The sequence below is a fragment of the Hetaerina americana genome, unplaced genomic scaffold (assembly GCF_022747635.1).
Source record: "Hetaerina americana unplaced genomic scaffold, ioHetAmer1.1.p SCAF_2, whole genome shotgun sequence".
In the NCBI taxonomy this organism is placed as follows: Eukaryota; Metazoa; Arthropoda; class Insecta; order Odonata; family Calopterygidae; genus Hetaerina; species Hetaerina americana.
This window is the reverse complement of record NW_027286763.1, coordinates 8,079,549-8,103,111: the sequence shown is the minus strand read 5'-3', so window position 1 is coordinate 8,103,111 and position 23,563 is coordinate 8,079,549. Positions and strand designations below refer to the sequence as shown.

At 37.7% G+C, this 23,563-nt stretch overlaps 1 protein-coding gene across 2 annotated transcripts in view; it reads left to right on the top strand.

Annotated features, from left to right (window-relative positions):
* Positions 1-22,618, top strand: part of LOC139688026 (uncharacterized) — a 29,372-nt gene extending 6,754 nt beyond the window's left edge. The window contains exons 6-10 of one of the 2 annotated variants that reach the window (XM_071585430.1): positions 9,211-9,248; positions 14,660-14,770; positions 16,523-16,589; positions 17,259-17,315; positions 21,722-22,618. In XM_071585430.1, the coding sequence (XP_071441531.1) occupies positions 9,211-9,248; positions 14,660-14,770; positions 16,523-16,589; positions 17,259-17,278 (236 nt within the window). In that variant the 3' untranslated portion in view covers positions 17,279-17,315; positions 21,722-22,618. Of the gene's footprint in view, positions 1-9,210; positions 9,408-14,659; positions 14,771-16,522; positions 16,590-17,258; positions 17,316-21,721 lie in introns of both variants that reach the window. The other variant, XM_071585429.1, reaches the window with a different exon arrangement.
* Positions 22,619-23,563: the final 945 nt, after the last annotated feature.

Sequence of the window (23,563 nt, the reverse complement as noted above, 5' to 3'; positions counted from 1 at the left end):
TAATATTAAGCTTATGAAATGGATAATGAGTACCTTCAATACACAAATTGTTATACTACCTTGATCAAAAAGTTCCCGGAATAACCACCGTGTGGCGCTCCCATCGTTCCGATTTGAGTTCTGTTTTTTTTGTTAAATTGGTACATCTGTTGTTGATATTCCCTTTAAATCTTAGTGTCATAACTTGACATTTGCAAAAGTTACGGTCGGTTTTCGGTATGTCCATCAGTGCTTCCTGCGATTTTTCCATTACTTCCTCTCGGCTGCTAAAACGCGTTCCCCGTAATGGTTTTTTAACTCGATTGAACAGAAAGAAGTCACAGGGAGCCAAATCAGGTGAATTCGGTGGCTGTTGGATGGTATTTGTTGCATTTTTCGTCAAAAAATTACGAATAATGATAGCACTGTGCGACGGTGCGTTATCATGGTGCAAAATCCACGAGTTTTCTGCCCACATTTCTGGTCTCTTTCGGCGAATTGCTTCACGCAAACGTCTCATAACGCCCAAATAATACTCTTTGTTTACTGTCTGGCCTTCTGGCAAAAATTCATGATGCACTACACCGTTGTAATCCATGAAAACCGTCAGCATTGCCTTCTTTTTTGACTGAAAACGACGTGGTTTTTTTGGTCTCGGCTCATTTGGTGAACGCCATTCACTTGCCTGATGTCTGGATTGTGTGTCGTGCTCATAAACCCACGTCTCGTCTCCAGTAATGATCCTTTTGATGAATGTGGGATCGGATTCAGCCTCGCAAATCATGTCTTTTGCGACGTCAACACGGTCTCTTTTTTGCATGAAATTGAGGTCTTTTGGAACCAACTTTGCTGCTACACGACGGAAACCCAAATCATTAACCACAATGTCTTGGGCGGATCCATAGGCAATGTTCAAGTCCTCCGCTATTTCTCTGATGGTTAATTTGCGGTTATTGACCAACATTTCTTTTACTTTATCAATTTTTTCACCAACTTTCGATGTCGATGGTCTGCCACTGCGTTCATCATCTTCGATTGACTCACGACCACTTCTGAACCGCTCGTGCCACTGGTAAACGACCGTTTTTTTTAGAGAATCGTTGCCGAAACACTTTTCCAACATTTCCAATGTCCGTGCGCCACTAAATCCGTTTTTTACGCAAAATTTAATACAAATTCGTTGTTGCAAATTTAAATCCATTTCTGAAATTGTAAAAAATCGCCAACACACACAGAGATAGATGTACTCTTGGCTACGTAACTTTTGCAAATGTCAAGTTATGACACTAAGATTTAAAGGGAATATCAACAACAGATGTACCAATTTAACAAAAAAAACAGAACTCAAATCGGAACGATGGGAGCGCCACACGGTGGTTATTCCGGGAACTTTTTGATCAAGGTAGTATTTTGATAGAAATTTAGTGGTCACTTGAGATGTGAGCGAAAGCAGTGTTCCCAAGGGGTGCAGAAGTTGCTGGCGGGGGAATATTGAAGGGAAAAGGAAGGTGTCCCTGGCAGGATGGACAATAGTCCCTCGCTGCATTTTAGCTTGTTTATGTACTGACATGAATCATGAATGTGAAAGGCATGCTCAAGAATGTTCATGAATCATATTGGACTGTGACAAAGAAATGGAAGTAGGATATTTTCTGTGGCTCAAGAATTGCTCATGAAATCCAATTGAAACTGTGCCTTACCTTCCAAACAAATTGCTGATGTATTTATAAATAAAAAAATACTTGCTCAATGAGGATAATTTTTATCTCTCAAATAGGCTATGGACAGCAATAGCTGTGTATATTTATAAAATATTAATGGAAATGTGATTTTAGTAAAATTGTTACTCTAATGGTAAAGGTAGGTTTTGGATGGACAGACCAGGCAACATATGCTTTTCCTAGCATTTCAAATGAAAGATTTCATCCTTCACATCCACAATTCATAAGTCTCCAATCCACGCCCATTGTCTTTCATGATTGACCATGTTTCCACACTGAACCAAGCCATGCTCCATATCAAAGTATTAATGAGCTTTTTAATTACGTCCTTACTGACATCCCTCTCATTAATTCTCTTTTTGTGAAAGCTCTTTGCCTGATGCAATTCTTCTTCTTATGTCCCTAACACTGCAACTATTTTGTTCCCAAACTCTTAGAATATAGGTGAACTGTTCCTCCTTATCTTGTTTCTAAATTGCTATTGTGATGTTTAATTTAGCTTTTATCTTACCAAACACCTCATAACCTTTGTGTTTTTACATTTATTCTCATTCCATACCAGTAGCACTGACTTTTCATTGCACTCAGCAATGCTGGCAACCCCTTGCCTGACTGGCTATCTAAAGCTTTATCATCTGCAGACCTAACTGATTCGATGTCTTCATCACCAAATTTCATTCATATTGCCAGTTCATCTCATGCCTCTTCAATACTTTCTTCTACATATAAATTGAAAATCAAGGGTTATAATGGACTTCATTTTAGTGTACCTTGTACACTAAAATAAAGTCCAGATTGGACTAAATTTTAGTGTACCTTGTAATGCAACCAAACTTTTATTAATATAGGTATTTGAATGAACGTAACTTAATAATTAATTTTATTCATTCTCAGTCAACGCATCATCACTGGTGTCCTCTGAATCAGGGACTACATTTAATGTAGCTTAATTCTCAATTTCATCCTGAAGCACTCTTTCGGTGTATAAGTGTTCTTGACTTCTTTTTTTCTATCACACACTTCTCAACTCTTCTCATCCAATATTGGTGAATATTTCTCCCTCTAAACATTTCACTCGTTCCTATTTAAATGTAACACTGTTCAAAGAAACCGAAATTTTTATTATTCTCCAAATGCTTTCTTTGGATTTCAGCTCAGGGTGATAGGATGGTTATCTTAGCATGGAAAGCCCATACTCTGATAATATTCGAACCACCTCAAAAATCTCTGACTCCAGATGTCTTTAAATTTTCTCCGATATCTCCATTTTCATTTCCCTGCTGGAGTATTCCCTAACTCTTGTGTCTGGCTATGCCTTCCGCACATACTTTTTATCATTATTATTATTAGCTGCTAGGAAAAGGATTATGTTGCAAATTGTGGTTAGATGCATTATGCAGATCATATGCTTTTATGGCAGGTTTGGTTAAAATTGATTTTTCAGTCATTAAAAATAATTATCCTGATTGTGTCGCCAGGGTAATCTCTACTTTTAAAATCTGAATCAAACAATTAGAGGGCTCCTGATATCAGTTCCATTTCTCTGCTTTAAGTAACAACTATGCAGTGATAGAGGTGTTCAGTTCAAAATTTTATTTCCATTTTATGCTTTGTCTCAAGAAAATATTTTAAATTTTACTAAGCTGCATTGATAATAACCTAAACTTCCTTGTGAAATAGGCACTTTGAGAGCATATTTAATTGGTGATTGTCCCCTGAAATGGTGTACTATGCGATAAATGGACATACCATCTGTAAAAACAATTGGCATTGTTGTGGGTTGTTTTTTCACCTGTTTTGTGTTTCATTATATTTGAATCTGATATTCTTCAGTGATACTTACCGGGAACTTAACTTTTCTGTGAATCTGGTTTTCTCCATTATCATAGGCAGCAAAGCTTGGAGTGTGGGATGCCTTTGGTTAACCATGGATATTTTGGGATCTTCCTGGGTTTCCTCTGACTCACAAATTCTGCCTTAGATCCATTGTCAGTTGCTGCTCCTTCCTGGGCAATTTGTTGCAAGGAGCATTTTGAAATACCAATTCAAGCAGATACATGCCCATGTATACACTTCAATGGAATACTTATTCCATCTGCAGCTTCACTGCTCATGAAGGCTCCAGTACCTTATAGAAAATCTTATCTGCCAGATTGTAGAGCTTTTCCCCCCCCCCTATTTTATTATTGATACTGAAATTGATACAGATTGTCAGCAATGGATACCTCCCAGTGTGTATCATTTCACATTTTGTTCGTCTATGAGCAAATATCCAAACTTGCAGAAGCTTTACAATAAAAGTATTCATACATTCATTTATGATAGTATATGTATAAATATGATGGGAAAATTAGAGAATATTAAGCGGGAGATAGAAAGAGGAAATATAGATATTTTAGATTTATGCAAGGTGAGATGGAAGGATAGCGGGGATTACTGGAGTGATAATTATAGAATAATATACAGCGGCGGGGATGACAGCCAACGAGGGGTTGCCATAGTATTAAATGAAGAGGTAGGAAGAAGTGTAGTCAACATAGAACAGGTAATGGAGAAAATATTACTAGTGGATATAAAAGCAGAACCGACGAACTTGGTTATTATTCAGGTATACATGGCACCGAGCAACCATAGGGAAGAAGAGGTCGACAGGATATACGATCAGTTAGAGGACATAATCGCGTGTGTTCCTGCTGGGAAACATATGATAGTGATGTGGGATTGGAATGCGGTGGAAGGCAAAGGAACGGATGGTGATGAGGTGGGGGACTACGGTTTAGGCTCGAGGAATGACCGTGGGGAGAAATCAGTCAAGTTCTGCAGGAGACAGGGGTTAGCCATCACCAACACTTGGTTAAGACACCACAAAAGATGCAGGTATGCATGGAAAAAGCCAGGTGACTCAGAAAGATATCAGCTAGATTATATTCTGGTTAGACACAGGTTTAGGAACAGTGTGATAAATTTGCACAGCTTCCCGGGAGCAGATGCGGACTCTGACCACAATTTAGTTGTTATGAAATGTAGTGTCCGTTTCAAAAAGATAAGGCAGGGGCGGCAGGTAAGGAAATGAATTGTATAAACATTACATGCATTGACAAGCAAGGAGTACCAGCAGGCTGTAGAGAGAATCATGGATGATGTTAAAGACCTGAGTACTATTGAAGAGAACTGGAATGTATCAAGAAAGGGATATTGGCTTCTACAAAAGAAACTATAGGAACCGTAAATGGGAAAAGGACAAAGAAATTGTGAATTGCGGATGAGATAATTGCAAAGATGGATGAGAGAAGAACATGGAAGAATGTAAACACAGAGTTCGACAAAATGAAGTACAAAGAGTTAAATAATAAATTGAGACGGGTAATAAATAAAGCAGAAGAAGCATGTTGGAAAAGGCAGTGCGAGGATATGGAAGGTTTGCAGAGGAAGGGTGAAATTGGTGTGCTCTACAGCAAGGTTAAATCACTATAGGGAAGTAAGAAGGGAAGATCTATGCTAACAGTTAGAGACAAGGCAGATAAGATAATAGTTGACTCAGGAAAGATCCAAGAGAGATAGAAAGAATATATAGAAGAGCTGTACGATGGGGGACCCAAAAGTAACTGGAATTGGGCTGCTGTGGGGAGCAATAGTGGGGGAAGCCTATGTTCGGCTGGTGGTACGCCAGGCTCCCGTCTCCTGTGCCAGTGTGCACAGTGCCGTCGCTTTGACTGGATCGGTCCATCCTTGAGAGCTGTATCAGTGAAACAACTTTTTTTATTTCGGCAAAAAATGTGATGGCAGATTATCAAGAGCAACGTGCTGCAGTGAAATTTGGTTTCCTATTGGGGCAATCGGCCGCGGAAACTATTGTAATGCTCAAGACTGCTAATGGGGAAGCTGCCCTAAGCAAAACCAGAGTCCACAAGTGGTTTACACTTTTTAAAAATGGTAAAATGTCAATTGAAGGCCAACCTTAGTTCAGGCCGCCCTTCAACATCAAGAACTGACGAAAACATCAACAAAATGAATGCCCTCATTCGTGAAGACTGTCGCAGAACCATCGATCAACTCTGTGAGTTGTCTGGAGTGTCATGGAGTTCAATTCAGAGGATTCTATGTGAAGGTTTGCATATGAAAAGGGTTGCAGCCAAATTTGTCCCTTGCCATTTTACTAATGAGCAAAGGGAGAGTCTGGTTCATGCATATTTTGAACCTCAAAATCAGCTCGAAGAGGACACTGATGTTTTTTCCAAGGTGATCACAGGTGATGAATCATGGTGCTATGGATACGATGCTGAAACGAAGCAGCAATCAAGCCAATGGAAGACAGCTGGCTCTCCTCATCCAAAAAAAGCTTGCCAAGTGAAATCATAAATCAAGACAATGCTCATTTGTTTCTTCGATTGCAGAGGTATTGTGCACTTGGAGGCCGTTCCCCCGGGTCAAACTGTCCACCAGAAGTTTTACCTGAAGGTTTTGAAGAGATTGAGGGAGAGTATCCGGAAGAAAAGAGCAGATCTTTGGCACACAGGCGACTGGTTCTTCCATCATGACAAAGCACCGGCTCATACAGCCCTTTCCGTGATGCAGTTTTTGACAAAAAACGGCATGACATCGATTTTCCACCCCCCCTACTCAACGGATTTAGCTCCCTGTGACTTCTTTTTGTTCCCCAGACTCAAAAGGGACATGAAAGGAAAGCATTTTGACACTGCAAAGGAGGTAAAACAAAATCACTAGAAGGCTTGAAGGACATCCTGATAAATGAATGTCAGAAATGTTTCGAACAATGAGAGCATCGTTTGGAGAAGTGCATTTTGGTCAATGGGGAATACTTTGAAGGTGAACAAAATTTAATGTAAATATATTGAGAGCTAAAGAATCTATAACAACATTCCTGATATTTTTGGGTCCCCCCTCGTATGGTTGATCACTTAAGGCAACAAGCTTAGACATAGAAAGGGAATATGATGTAGATGAAGACAGCTGAGGGCCAGGCATCCTTGATGATGAGGTAGAAAGGGCTTTAAGGGAGATGAAATCAAATAATGCCTTCAGGGTAGACAATATTCCTGCAGAACTACTAAAAGGTTTAGGAAAATGTGAGAGGAAGAGTCTATATGGACTGATTCGTGGTATTTATGAGGAAGGAATCTGGCCAGAAGGCTTAGTGAGGACAGTGTTAGATCCTGTTCTGAAAAAGGTAAAGGCTACATCTTGTTAGGACTACAGGACAATAAGTGTGATATCCCACGCAGCTAAAGTTGTTCTCAGGATCAAAAGCAAAAGGATGGAGAGTAGGGCAAATGATTACTTAGGGGATGATCAGTCTGGGTTTAGGAATGGGAGAGGTACGCGTGATTCCAATGAAATAATGAGATTATTAATCGAGAGGAATATAGAATGCAACCAGGAGGTATTTGCCTGTTTCATAGATTTCGAAAAAGCGTTCGATAAAGTGAATTGGGGCAAACTAATGAGTATATGGCAGAAAACAGGAATAGATTGGAGGGATAGGAGGTTATTCCGCAACATGTACCTGTCTCAGAGATCTCAGGTGCGAGTGGGGAATGGGGAGTCCTGATGGATAGTGTTAAGAAGAGGGGTAAGGCAGGTTTGCTCATTATCACCCTTGCTGTTCAACATATATGTGGCGGAAATGATTAAAGAGGCATGGGAAGAACTAGAGATAGGGATGAAAGTCGGTGGGGAAATCATAAAATAAGTTAGGTTTGCTGATGACCAAGCTTTAGTTTGTCAGTCAGCCAAGGGCTTACAAGCATTGCTGAGTGAATTGGAAACTCAGTGCGATAGAAATGAGATGAGAATAAATATTAATAAAACAAAGGTTATGCAATTTTCCAGAAAAAAAGGCTAAGCTGAACATTAAAATAGGGGGGCATCTCAGAAGTGATTTGAACCAACACGGTCTAAGCAGTTGAGATGTAAGGAGAAGAATTGCACCAGGGGAAGAGGCTTTCACAAGGAGGAGGGGGTCGATGAAAGGGACGTTGAGTGAGGATGTTGAGAAAAGATTCGTCAAAACTTTGATTTGGAGCGTAGCTATGTACGGTGCGGAAACGTGGCCATTGAAGCAGGATGATAAAGTAGATTGGAGGCTTTTGAAATGTAAGTGTGGAGAAGAATGGAGATGGTGAAATGGACTGAAAAGAAAACAAATGAGGAAGTACTGTGTGTGGTGGGCGAAGAGAGGGGTTTGTTGGGAGAAATCTTTAGGAGGTAGGGAAAATGGATGAAGGGCGTATTGATCGGCAGTGGGATTTACAGGACTGTAACAGAGGGGAGAATGTTAGGCAAAATAGGAAAGGGCAGGAACAGGATAAAGATGTTGTATGGGTTGTAGGGATGAAGGAAGTACTCAGAGAGGAAGAGGGACTTGATGTAGAGTAAGTTGATGGATTGTGTTTTGTTAGCAGTCACAAAATATTTGTTTGGTAGTTTTGTCCTCTCAAAACGTACCTTAACTAGTAGAGTACTTATTAATGTGAGGGGTGACCAGAAAGTAACTTTCATTTTGACCTATCTTGGCTGATGGTAGGGCTAGAGCCACCATCTTGGTGTAAAAACGTCCCCACACTCAGTACAAAACTTGCTGTAATAGTGCGCAGACTCTGTGTAATGTAATTCCTTCATCTACTTTTCTACAGCAAGCTGTTCAAATATGCTCTGCAACAGAAAATCCTGTGACTTGTGAAGTGCGATCAGTGAAGGTTTTTAGTGGCAAGAAACCATAAACCAATTGAAATTCATAGACACTTTGGTGAAGTGTGTGGAGACAGAATAATCAGTGATGGGGGAGTGAAGCAGTGGTTCATTCAATTATATAATTTGCCTTACGAGTGTTCAGCACGAGACCGCAGTGAGGCCTGCAGTTGTGGCAGATGAACTGACCATAATCAACAAAAAAATTGGTGAAAATCAGTGATTTACCATTACAGATCTCTAGCTAAATGTGTTTTGCAAAACAGCCCTTGGACAGTGATGCAGATACTGGTGTAAACAAGTGGTTTAAATGTAATGTGGCAAATTTATTTACAGGTGGAATTGAAAAGGTTGTGTATAGTTATGATAAATGCCTCAATGTGAATCGTGACTATACAGACAAATAGTTTAAGAATGCACGTTTCAATATATGTAATAAAACTTAGTCTCATCTATAGATTTATATCTTATTTCAAAATGTAAGTTACTGTTTGGGCAGCCCTCGTGTATGGGGAAGGTGGTTGTCTAGAAAAGGCTGTTGCTTCCTGGACGGCTCGTGTTCAATACCCAGGCATGTCTCTCTGGGCACTCTCAGCCTTACCCAAGCTGTGTTATTTTTTGGGTACCAGAACTTCTTGGGAAATATTAGGACTAAGTATTGGGGGACCTCTTACTCTCACCTATCAAACCAACCTCCAGGTTGTTAACTGTGTTTATGGATTTTATATTTGTATATGAAAATTTATGTATATTTATCACACATATATTGCCTCATACTCACACAATTTTATCCTCTTTTCAGATTCTTTGGGTTTCACATCATGTTCATCACAGACAGGAGTAAGTGAAGGAAGAGCATCTTCCACAAAATCATTTGGTCCTAGCTCCACTGGTCCTGACGTGAGGCCTGTGCAATCTGTGGAACATTTTATGAGGGTGAAACCTTTTTCCAGGTGTGCCCTGCAATGGCCTGCGCATCAAACCTCACCAGAGCCAAAGGTTACACCTAATACAGTTATACTTGATCTGCCCATTGTCTAATAAGTCCATTGCTTCAGAATTTATAACTTTGATTTGTTGCAGAATGTAACCCCCCCTTCTAAGTTTTTGGCAACAATGAAGAAAGAAAATCTAAATTTAAGGCAATCATAATTTGTTTAAATTGGAAGCAAATAATATTTTATCCACCTAGCAAATAATTTTATAAAATTATAAAAAACTGCTCTTGCCAGTATTATGGTTAGAATTATAGTTGGATTAAGGCCTTTTTAGACAGTTTTAGGAACAGCGTGGTTTATTCACAGTTTTCAGGGAACAGGTGTGGACTCGGAACATTAATTTGAAAATTATGATGTGTAGCGTTTGATTCAAAAAGGTAAAACGGGGAAGATGGTATAGGAAATGGAATGTAGAAATATTTACTAGCATGATAAGAAAGGAGTATCAGCTGGTGGTAGAGAGTATAATGGATGAGGACAGAGAGCTGGGTGCTAAAGATGAAAAATGGGAAGATATCAAAAGAGACAAACGAAAACTCTAGATAAGCCATAAACCATAAATAAGTAACGGACTAGGAAACCATCATTATAAATGATTCCTGATCATAAAAATGAATGCAAAGAATAATGAGGAAAATTATTAATTGAACCAAATGCATGAATACACACGTCTTAATAGACGTGAATTGCCTTCTTTTGCTTGTTTTTCATGTGGTTTTATTTTGTTTCATGGGGTGTGTCATAACATCCTGCCACTACCTGCCCTTGTGGTGGCTTGCAGGGTATGGTGTAAATGTAGTTGAGCCAAGGAATATTAAAGGCCAGCAACCTTAGACAATAAGAGAATATGACTTTGATGAGGATGGTTTATGTATGCATTCTTGATGGTGACATAGAAAGGCCATTAACGAAATTGAAATCAAATAAGGCTATAGGGTGGACAACTTTCCTGCAGATCTACTTAAAGGCATAGGACAGCTTGGGGTAAGAGTTGAACGCACTAATTCGTAGCATTTTTAAAGGAGACGTTTAGCCAGAAGACTTCGGCAGATCATACTAAAAAGAAAGACCTGTACTTTTCCACAGATTTCATTATATGGTACAACACGTTTCACCGACTTGCGGCATCATCAGGTACAAATTTGCTAAACAGACAGTGCCAGAATATATACCCTCAGGACAGAGTGGGGGCGGGGAGGGTTGGAAGGGCCTGATAGGGGTGGTGGCCCTCAGGTGCGTTGAGGGGTTGTTTTGACCATTTCCAGGCTAGTTTCTCGGAGAGGAGTGGGGAGGGGTATGGGAACAATTGTTCATTACAAAGGGTCGTGTTGGGGTTTGCAAAGTGCCTTCTTATCTCTAATTGCTCGATAGCATCCATTTTTAATCCTTTTGGGAGTATGTGTAATATCTCGGGGACAAAGTCACTGCTGTGGTCGAATTCCAGGAAATGCTTGGCAAAGAGAGAGTTGGTATTCTGATTTTTGTGACACCTTGCGTGTTCCTTGACTCGTAACTTAATATTCCTACCTGTCTGACCGACATAAACACTGTTGCAATCCTCGCATTTCAGTTTATAAATGCCTGATTTGAGAAGGCTACCCTGGGTGTCTTTTCGATTGGCTATAAGTTTGGAGAGGTTTACGGGTGGGTAGAAGGCTGCTTAGAGTGAGGTGGGTAGGCAGTTGGAAATTCTATATGAAATATCTCCCAGAAATGGGATTGAGCACCACTTAAAAATCTTATATGAAATATCTCCCATTTCTGCCAGTTAAGGTATTGTGGATGGACACAAGCTACTAAATTGAATAGCAACAATTTGCTTGCCTTTCCTATTAAAACACAACCCAACATCCTAATCTACAACAAGCCCCTCTTCATCTCCGTATGCTTCCTTCTGCCCTTCTTTCCGTCCAACATCGCCATCCCATTCCTGCCCCTTCCACGTTTGCCTGGCATTCTCTCCTCTAACCCAGTCATCAACTTCTCATTGACAATCCAAACTCTTTGCATCTGTCTTTCCTGGCTCCTTTGGATTTTGCCTAAAAATCCTGTCTGCTCTCCCACCGAACTAACTACTCTCTTGTTCGTTTTCCTTTCACCTTCTTCATCCTTCTCCACGCCTACATTTCAAAAGTCTCCAATCCATGCCCATTGTCTTGCATGATTGACCTTGTTTCCGCACTGTACTAAGCCATGCACTCTATCAAAGTCTTATTGAGCCTTTTCTTAACATCCTCACTGACATCCCTGTCATGAAATCTCTCACCTTGTGAAAGCTTCTTTACCTGATGCAGTTATTCTCCCCATATCCCTACTACTGTGATCATTTTAGCCCAAAACACTTTGATAAACATAAACTGTACCACCATATCTAGTTCATGAACTCCTATTTCAATATTTAACTTAGATTTCCTCTTTCTCATAAACCTCATCTCCTTTGTTTTGTTTGAATTGCTATGCATTGCATAACTATCACACAAGACTCTTCATTGTACTCAGTCATGCATTTTACCCCTTGGCTGACAGGCTAACTAAAGCTTGATCATATGCAAGCCTAACTTTTTAATGAATTCTTCAATGACTTTCATGCTAATTCCAGTTCATCCACTTCCCCTTTAGCCATTTCCTCCATGTATACATTGAAGAGTACAGGTGTGAATGAGCACACCTGTCTAGATGAGTCAAGATGTCTGTGTTAGGAAGAGTGGTAAGGCAGCTATGCTCACCATCACCTGTTTTTTTTCGTTATATATTGGAAGTTAAGTGGTAGCAGAGACAGGGGAAGGGCTGGAGATCAGAGTGGAAGTGGGTGGGGAACTCATAAAATATATTGGAATTGTCCTTGAATCAAGTCAATGTTTTATTAGACACAATAGTTGAAGAAAGACAGCTGTTGGAAGAAATTCTAATAGGAAGGAAAAGTGCATGCAGAAGATAGTGAGAGGCAATGGGATGCTGTCCAGAAATAGAAAGGAGAAGGCCCTAAAAGCAATAGGCATTTTGGATTAATGTAAGGAAGGTAGAAAGTTAGCAGAGCTAAATTGTGAGTTATTGTAATATGTAGCATGAAGTTTTAGTATCCAGGATTTTAACGTGCATAACCCCTGGTAACACATTTCCCCTGTAGTCTTGTTAGGCCTTGATTACCGACAACTTAATGACTCTACATGATACATTAAAACCGCAAAGTATGAGAATTGTATTTTTTTTATGCAATAATCTCATTCAAATAAAACATCTAGCTGATTTGGACCAAAAATCAAGTGATATTAACAATAAGCTAATTTTAACAAAACAGTAGTTATGCATTTTCAGTTCTTGTATCCCATTCATTTTATCTATTTCCATTACATATTAATTTCACCAACATTTTGTGAAGAATTGAATCTGTATGAGGGTAAGGTGAAAAGTTCTCGGCCTGATAATGAAAGACTGCAATTTCTTTGCGAAATACTTGCTTAGTGAAACAACTTTTTGCGTATAAATTAATGTAAAATATGATAACGCCTTCCATACAAAAAAGTAAATTCTCTACAAGGTTTATTCAAAGAAATTAATGCATACATTTTTTAGGATCATGCAACACGTTTACCTTTTCTCGTATTGTGAAATGAAGCAACCAGGAATTAGAGCTCGATTTGTACAAGATTCAAAATAAAGTGCTAATTATTTATGATACGGACCTAATTCCTTTTTACTAGAAAGTTGTCTACTAACAATTCTTTTCAGTTTTGCTTCAAAATTTGGTAAAAATGTGACTCAGAATGGTCTGGAACTGTATAGCATTTGTACAAAATAGTGCGTAAAAGCCTTTCATTGCCCTGTGGCCTGGCAATGTATTCTCTCATACTGTTATGTGCACAAATATAAGTTTGCTTTGGCATCTTCTTCCCTAAAAACCATCTCGTCACAATTAAAAACACATTGCGAAAGGTAACCTGCAGAATCTATGAGCTTTTTGAAGTCACAGTCGAAGTTCACTGCTGCCTTTGACTCAGAGCTTGCTACTTAGCCATTCGTTAAATGCCGTGGATGACAGTTTGTGTGAACTTCACGAGCCCTGAATGGCTCCCCTTAAATAGTCGTTCCACTGCTTATGGTCCTGACGTCTTATTAATGAGGTCTATGAAAATCACTTTCCCCTTCTCACAATTATATTCTTGGTAATGGTGTTGTATTGCAATTGCTTTTCATTTATGCATATGAGAAGTAACTTTTTAACATGGTTGAGAATATGTAACCATTGCGTAGATACTCCTCACTCTGTTTGAAGCATCTATCTTCTTAGTCTTGTCTGTGCTCTTGAAGAAAAGGCCAATCATCATGTCGACTGATTTTCGATGTGCATACTAGATCAGCCACGCTCACACCTTGTTCCAGAGTTTCTATGATTTTACTTTTCTTTTCTACTTTTTAAAGGTAATCTACCGGTTAAGGTAGGTTTTTGGATGGACACAACTACCAAACAAATATTTTCTTTTCTACTATTATTGCTATTTATATTCTATTATGACTTTCTTACAAATATTTCTTCGGAGTTAATGTTAAAGAGCTATCCACGAAATATTATTAAACTTTGCAAAAATATCGCTAGTATTATGTTGAAACCTAAGTTTGGAAAAATGTGTGATCACTAGCAAGGCAAAAGTGATGGCAGAAAGAGTGCTAGAGATGAACTGCAGTAGCAGATGCGCAAGAATCAAGTAATTTCCCTATCCTAGTCTCTCGTTATGTAGGAATCCACTCGTCTAGTTAGTCATTTGCTGGACCAATATTTTTGCTCAATATGCAAATTATTCCCTTTGGGAGATGCTCCCATAGCGAGGTTCCACAGTGTTCTCACTGCTTTCTGTTTTCCAAAGGAGGGCTATGCTACTGTATACATACTTAATAAATAAACATGGTTATTGCCAATAAAGTTGCATTTGCTTATTTTAAATAGTTACAAAATTAGAGTATATGACCTGACTGTGATTTATATAAGCATTTGACAGAGTCGTTTGCATAATTCCCTTGATGTTGAAAGGGTTTTTCAATTCTATAGAAACATGCAGGTTACTTGGGTTTCTGTTGGGTTGATTTTAGAAAATTTTGGGTTTGTTGTGATTATGGACATTGAATTATTATAATATAAATAGCTGTTAAAATAAGAAAAATTCTTTTCCATTCTTATCTTAAGTAGTGTTTCACAACATTGAAAAACCCGTATATTTCCTCAGTGAATGAAAAGTAGCCTCATGTTCCTTTTTACAGGTTGAGCATGAAGTTCCTGCCACAGCGATGGGTCGTGGTGAGAGACTGAAAATGGTGTCAGCAATGTCAGCATCAGTTTTAAAGCCGGATCCTCAAAGAGAGATAATAATGGTATGTTTTCACAACTTAATACTTTAAGACGTCCATATTGTTAATTTATTAATTTTTTTGTAAATTCTATTTTTTATACCTAAGTAATAGTATTGGTAATAAGTTGCCCTTTGAAATCAGCCTTAAATTAGCCATTGCTGATTTCCAAAGTGATTATAGGCTAGCAAAAATACATTTTGTAAATTTGAATGCATACTTTGGAGATTGATAGTCAACACAGAGGTGATGGATACTCATTTAAACACCATGAACCACCATTGTGAATCGACTATGGAAACCCCTGCATGTTCCCCTTATGAGGGAAAAGTCTCAATTTTCTATCTCGGTGGTTGACTAATTGATTAATCTTTGTGTTTTAGATGCTCCTAGATATGTTCATAAAAAACAAAATATTTAACTGTGATCCTTAGCTCATTTCATAGTAATCTTTTCCCTTTGAACTATTTGTCATTTTATCCTAGACCAGAGGTCTTGAAGAATCTCCTTCAGGAGTTAGAGTAATGTCCATCCTAGCTGAGTTGCATGACATGTCATAAAATATGTTTTGATTAGAGTTCCATTTGACTCTCCCAATAGAGTAAACTATAAGTTATATGTGCTAATGGATGCATGATGACTAATGTGTGATGATGGATTTATTTACATGATGGTAGGGGTTCAACATTTGCATATTTTTCTACAGAGTCATGTCCCTTGTCGAAGCACTTGGTTCGACAGTTCACAAGTTTGCATTTTCCTTTTGAGAAGGTTTTTGACTGGTGGCAAAGCCACTTCTGCACCTCCTGCATGTCTAAGTCCGTAAAATAATGATCTTTCAAAGCAGCCCAAAGAGAGAGATAAAATTTGGTAGAGAGCAAGTTAGTTTGCTGGCAAGCAAGCTATGAGGGCTGGAGGGAGGCTATTCCAGCACCTCAAAATGTACCTTGTTGATAGTTTGAATGGTGTGGCAAGCCATGTGTGGGTCAGCATTGTCGTACAGCTACACCACTTTCATATAGCATAACCCATGGGATCACTATGGAAAACTAGAGCAAGTGGAACAGTTTACGTATCTCGGAAGTGTTTTGTTCCAAAATGATCAAATTTATAGGGATGTGAGGAAAAGAATTGCATTAGGTAAAGAGGCTTTTACAAGGAGGTAGATAATGACAGGGACGTTGATTAAGGATATTAAGAAAAGGCTCGTCAAAACTTGGATATCGAGCGCAGTTATATAGGATGGAGAAGGTGAAATGGACCAAAAGTAAAACAAATGAGGAAGTGCTAGGTATGGTAGGCAAGGAGAGGGGTTTGTTGGGAGAAATCATAAGGAGGCAGGAAAAATGGATGAAGGGCATATTGATTGGCAGTGGGATGTTGAAGAATGAAACAGAGGGAAAATTCGAGGCAAATGAGGAAAGGGCAGGAATAAGATAGGCGTGTTAAATGGGATGAAGGGAGGAAGGAATTACATGGGGACTTGAAGAGTAGGATGTGTTTTTTTTGTTAGAAGTAACAAAATATTTATATAGTTTTTGTGTACATCCAAAAACCTACCATAACCGGTAGATTACTTTAAAAAAAATACTTGTCCGATGTTCGACATAAAGAGGAAATTAAATTTTAATTCATTAATATTATTGATTGATTCATCATTTCAATGTTTCTGATTGAATTGTGTACCTAATTACATGTCGTAAGTATCAATTCATAAATTATTTTGCTTAATTATCATACTGTGGCAGTTAATTTAGTTAATATTTAACCTTGCAGGCCTGTAATCCCTCATATAGAAATGACCATATTGAGTCCTACTTGGAAAAAGTGATCAGGAAGAATGGTAAGTTGCCTTCATGCTAACTGTTATCCTCTAAATGATTTGAATTCCTTTATTTGAGAAGTTACAAGCTCTTAGTTGGGTTAGAAAAAATAATCTTAAGGCTTTATAATTATTTAATGTAGTGAAAAAACTAGTGTAATCAGGGATAATGATTGTTGAAAGTTTATGATGCATTATTTGAAAAATAGAGTTTTGACATTCTATTATCATCTATTATCATGTATCCCTCCCCATGGGGTGCAACCTTGGTGTGTTGGTAGCACTTGTGCATTTCAATGGCCCGTTGAGCTATAATGGCAAGCATTGGTGATGGCTCCCTCCGTAGGGTTACCCATGTGAAATTAGTTGAAGGGTAGGGGCCTGAAGGAAGGAAGTCAGGTCTTTTCATCAGTGAGGACTAATGCTATAAAGTTTTGAAGTATGAGGGAAGAGCGGAATACCTAATGCTCCCTGTGTTGCCCCAGGGGCACAAAAATTATTTTTTGCATGGCCTGTTTTGAATAGTTTGTGACAGGGAAAGTAATGGTTTGGTCAAATTACTCTTAAGCTGTAATTCTTTGGGTTTCTTTTGTGTTCTGTAAATGTTTTTACAGAATTTCTATAAATTACTCAACCATGCCTTGTTTTAATCATTTATAGAAATTGACAGTGAATTTTATTCAATTCCAGAAATGGGTGAACATTTTTGAAGAAAATGCCATTTTGTGGTGAATTTCTTTAAGAAAGGTGAGTTGGAAGAAAGAAATTTTTTTTTAATCTCTCTTTTTTTTTGTATAATTAGTGACTAAATTTCCATTCCATAGTAAAAAATTAAAACTTCAGCTTAAACATAATCCAGTGTGTTACTACAGTGGTGTCTGTGTCCATTGATGAGACAAAGGAAGAATGCCTTGTGTTTGGAACAAATCCCAAGAAATATTGTTTGAACCATGAAAAACAAATATGCTTGAATAGTTTCGCATTTTCTTGTGGGAACCAGAATGGAAAATATTTCTTTTACATGAAGAAACTAATGCATTTGGTGCTGACAGCTTCACTTCCTTGTTTGAAAGGTTGTGATAATGTCATAAGCCAAGCGCTTCGGTGGAAGACTTCTTTGTTTGATTGTGGCTTCTAATTATTTTCATCCCATGGATCTTACACTGCTTCCCAGATGGAATATTTTGTAACTTGCATGCCCTGAAACAACTCCTCTTAAAACAACAGAAAATTGCAGAATGAGGTAAATTCTGGAATCCATTGCTATTCTTCATTATCCCTTGCAAAGCCCATTTCTGTGAATTAGTGTCGAGAAGACTCCCAGGTGTTGCAACTTCCATCTTTGCGAAGATTTTTAAGGTTGGTACTTAAAACTTTCAATCTGCAGTTTCTTTGTCCTCTGATCCGGTTTTCTCGATGGGAAACTGTCCTCCTTTCTTTTTCTACCTGTTATTTACTGGTGAAACTAAGCTCCTATGGAAGCTGATTATGTACTTTTTATGACAGCTTTTTGAATTCTGTGTGAAGTTCTAAGCAGGGACACCCATCACCAAGTAGAGGTATATTTATTCTTTCATTTGCTTTTTTTTCACCCTTTTTTTTGGGAATTTTCATTTTGATTCATTTTGTTTCTCTCGTATATGGATGAATTTTGGTTCCTGTCTTCAGTTACCGAGGGCTTATGGATAAATCAGTTGTACTCACCTCTTTGTCAATAATCACTGGCGTTAACTGAGTATGTACTTATCAGAAACCTCTCATTTCAGTCTTTCTTTGAAAATATAGTTACGTGATTGATTCATGCTAGATGGACTCCGAAACAGCTCATCGTATTTAACTGAAAATCAGCTTTTCTCTAAAGATATTGTCTCTGTGTTAGTGTAAGGATTTATCATGAGGTAACTGAGCGAAGAGCTTAGGGTGTTCCTTAATAATGTTCAACATATTAGTAAGCCATCAACAAATACAGTGTATAATATTAGGAAATCTATGAACATTTATGTTGAAATTTTATCCAGAATTGAGCACTTTTATATTCAAATTGGCTTGAATCATGTACAATCACGTACTAATGACAATTGCATGGCTTCCGTGGCATCATTAAAAAAAAATTTTGTGGATAACCTACAAAGGTATCCAAAAGTTATTTTTGGACATCAGGTAAGGAGAACTTATTTCTCTTATTTTTTAGTGATGTATGCTGATGCAGTGGAAAGGGTTAATTGGAAAAATTCACGTGTGCCTGTAAAATTGTACACTTATAAGTTTTCCCCCATGTGCTGCATTGCACATAATTTAACTTCATTTGATAATTTTTTCGCCGATATTTTGTCATGTTCCTAAAGTTGTTGCATAGTTCAGTTTGTTACTTTTCTGCCCTCAATATTGTATTAATACACATATGATGAAAAGATTTGAGCCATGTAATAAGGTCTATGTCTTGGGGTAGACTTGGTTATTGTCTAGAAATTCACGAGATCTGGGTCCCAGAAGTTAAAATGAGAGACCAAAACTCTTTGTAATGAGAAAAAATCTGTCTTGAATCCATACAGATGCATTTTTAGCCTTAGTGCTCGTGAGAAATTTGTCATTTTGGTGGAACTGTGCGCTATTTGCCTCATGTGAGTTGCTAGTGCTTTTCTTCCTTCTTGCCCTGGCTTGTCGGTTACAGCTTATGCCTTGCTCTTGGCATATTATCTCCTTCATCTCAATCGCTTATGACCAGTTAATGTTTATTAATAGTTATTACTCTGCTCTTATCTAAAATTATCATCCTTAAATAATGCAGTTTGTACAAGACCTATAATGTTAAGTACCCTTCCAATGGACCTAAACCATGGTGTGGTGTGAAGGCTGGGGCATTCTGATTTTCCTTGGGGTTCTGTTGGCTGGAGCAGTAATCATTGCACCTGGTAGGGTCACCCATTCCAGATAAATTGAAATGTAAGAGCCAGATGATAGGTAGTCCACGCAGTATCTGTTCCTCATTGAGGTAGGTGGCTGCAAAGGCATCAGACCCCAGTAAGGTGGCCATTTGAGTGATGGTGTCACGTTAAAAACACCATTGAGGACTAAGCCAACTGAGCTGGGCCTGGCAGGGATAGTAGCAAAGCCTAAGTGATTGCCATCAGCTAAATTCTTGGAAAGAGGAATGGACAGCTGCATATGTTATTAGTAGAGGAAAAACTAAACCAATGAATTTTGTCATTGTTCAGGGCTATTTGCCAATGAGTAATCATAGAGGGGAGAAAATACCCAGTGAATATGGCCGATAGGAGGTTATAGTTGAAGATTTTCCTTGGAAGGGTATATTTGTTAGTGATGAGGGTTGGAACAGTGGGAAAATGGTTAGCTGGGAGTGAGGGGCCTGTGGATTAAGAAAATCGAATGACCGTGGGAAGAAAGCAACAGAATTCCTGTTCTGCTCTGGAGAAAGGTTTAACCATGAAGAAAGCATGGTTTATGCACCACAATAGACACAGGCATATTTGGATTATTTCCAAAGATTCAGAGATATATCAGTTATGATATATTATGGTTCACTGCAAATTCAGGTACAAAATAATTAATTCACCGAGTATAATGGAGGTAGAAGAGGATTCAAATCATAAGCTAGTATCATGAAAGTGTAACACCATATTCAAGAGGATAAAACAGGCAATACAAATGAGGAAATGGACTGTAGAAGTATTAATAGTGACGAGAAAAAAGGAGTAACAGTAAGCAGGGAAATCATTTTCGAATGAGGACAGGAAGATGCATTCAGTAGAAAAAAGATTTGAGCATCTCAAAAGAGAAATTGAAGGCCACAAATGAAACTATGGGAACAGTAACAAGGAAAAGACAAGGAAACCATGCAGTATGAATGAGATGATTAGGATGATTGGTGAGCGAGAGAAGTGGAAAAATGCAAAAACAGAAATAGGTAGAGAAAAGTCTAGAGAGATAAATAACCTAAGGTAAGAAACTTAGGTTGAGTAGTAGTTTTGAGAGTTTTAGGGTGCGTCGACAGCTAAGGTCATTTTGCACCACTCATTAAAATTAAAACTAAAATTCCTTTTTAATTAGGAATAAATAAATACGTTTAAATATATAAATAAATAAGTAATTGTTAAAATCAAGAGGCATTAAAATTATGAGATCCAAAACTATAGCTGCCTCATTAAACCAGTTGCCCTTAAAAAATTTAAGACTCGATTTATGAACCCAGAGTCGTTGAGGAAAGCATGGAAGATGAGGTATGAGGGAGGATATGGAGAGTTTAATGAGAGCAGCAACAGGGTATTCTTTACCAGAAAGCTAAAGCATGGTCGGAAATAAGGAGGGGCAGCCTGAATGTACCATCTAAGATATGTAAGGCAAATCATCACACTGTTGGCTATTTTCAGGTTTTCTGTGCTTTGTAGATTGTTGCAGCTTGTAGATTCATGATGAGAACTTCTGTGAGTACTCCATTTTTAAAGGAATATAGGTGTTGCAAACTTAAATTTGTGCCAAATTTTCTGTTTCCGAAAAGAATTGCTTTGTGACATGTATACTTGATCCCTCAACTCTTCTCAAAAGTAAACCATGGACTGTATTCTCTATGGTGCTCTTGACAAAGTTGATTGCTTTCTACTTTTATGAATGCTTGTTTTAATAAGTTGAAATTCAAAGAACTTCTGGAAATGTCACAACAGAAACTTTTAACAGAGCCATTCACTAATGTGCATTGAAATGCATAAATTTCAAATCCAGAAATCATTTCCCTTGACCGTGATTCAAACTCGGATCCCTCTATGTCCATCCAGTCTGGATGCCTTGGTAGCTTGACTGGCTAAAGCCCTCCATCCGCAACATTGGTCAAAGACATTGAGGGATTCAGTTTTTAATCTGGCTAAAGGCAAATGATTTTTACACTCTGAAATGTTTTGCATTTAATGTGAAATTTAGAGGATATTCCTATATTGTTGCCCTTTATTAGTTAATCATTATTTTCGTGCCATTTTTGAAACATATCATGGTTTTACTGTTTACATTTTGGTTTTGTTGGGGGAAATAATGAACTACATTTAGATAAATTTTAGAATATACATTGTGATTGTTATATGTTGATTGCCATTAACCCGGCTAAGACCAGTTGATGACTATTTTTATAAATCTCTTTTGTTTAGGCTCCCTTGGACAGAGAAATGGTTCTCTCAGCAGTGTCATTGGACGGACCATGTGCATAGCCAAGAGATATTAATTTTTTAGTGAATGATTTTAAAATACTGGGAAATACATAAATATGTGATAAAGTAATTTAGATAATTTAATGGGCGACAAACTGTATATGTATGCCAAATTTGACGTCTCTATCATTTTCTGTATCTTTTTTAATGTTTTCTTTCAGTCTTTTAAAGATGTAACACAAAATTTGGTGGCATGATTTATACTGCTAGTGTTGTGAGGAAAGAAAATCTTGTTTATTGATTGTTTTGTTAGTTCTCATAGCTTATTCTGTTGTTTTATTCAAATCATATTCATATTTGTGCATTATGTGTTTGAGACTTATTATTTTGTATTTTATTTTGTTTTACAGTGTGTAGGCAAGTAGGATATTTATTTTAAATTATTTGTGGGTTAGATAATATTCTTTTGACAAAAACTATATTTATGGTCTTGATGGTCCTTTGTCATAATGCCAAGTAATATAGCTGTTAATAATTGGTCAAAATTCTCTGACTTTTTACCAATTAAGATTGTTTATATATCTCCATTATGAGGGTAAAGAGAAACTTAACACTTCCACAATAAAGATTTAATATTTCACGACGATGGTTTTGATGCTGGGCATCACCATCAGGAGGTGATGATACGCAGCATCGAAGCCATGGTCTTGAAATATTAAATCTTTATTGTGGAAGTGTTAAGTTTCTCTTGACACTCATAATGAAGGAATTCCACCAAGATAAACCTGAGACTGTTATGTATATCTCCAGTACATTTGAGACGAAAACTCTTAGGTGGGCTGATAGATTGTGACAAAAATAAAGTTTGTGGCTGATGACACGTTTAATAATCTTCAATGGTACATGTTATAATCTTTATTCATCACTAAGCAGCACTTAGAACTATGGATGGCTTCTAAAGAAAATTGTATAAATACATACATTTATCACCATAGTGAAGAAATACACATGCATTGTTCTTTCACTTTTGAGAAGTTAAGTTCAAAGTATTCTCTGAAAAGAGTACAAGGGGTTTGAAATCAACAAATCCAAAATTGCATTTTTGAACCTATTGTAGCTAGTTTGTCTTGCAGTATTGCTAAAGAGATCTGGGATAGGAACAAACAGCTCAATAAGTGTAGAATAATTGGTAATAGTCAAGATAATTGATTGAAATGAAGTCTCAGCTTAGTTGTTTTAGCGCCATTTTGTAATTTTTTTTCTTATTTGGTGTTTGGCGAGTAAGGTCAATTATTCTGTTCAGAGTTAGAATATCACTGCTTGGTGTGAGACTGGGAACCCGAGCTCCACCCAAGCAGTGTGATTATTTGGATACCAGATCTTCCTCGGGAGAGAGAATTGGTTTGAGGGCATGCAAAAGATTATCATGGAGAATACTTCGAAAAACAATGAAGCCATTTTCAATGGTAAATTACTTCCATTGTTAAGCTGAAAATATAAATAGCACCCGTTGTAATTCCTGATGTTGGTATCTTCAGTGAATTGCGAAAACTCAAAACAAAAATTTCATTAGCATTATGTTTAGTATTAGTATTTTTCCCTGAAATTGGTGACTAGCATAAAAACTTGCTATCTACTTTGAAAAATGCATTGCATATATCTCTGATAATCAAATAATTGCTCATACCCTTGTACAGGCACTTAAAAATAGCACTTGGGTCATTTCAATATCTTCACAGGAACCAACAAACGTAATCACACAAATGAATGCAGACCATGGAAGAAAAGAAAATTGGGGGAAAAAAGAAAACTTAATTTTTATTCATCAACATTTACCATGGG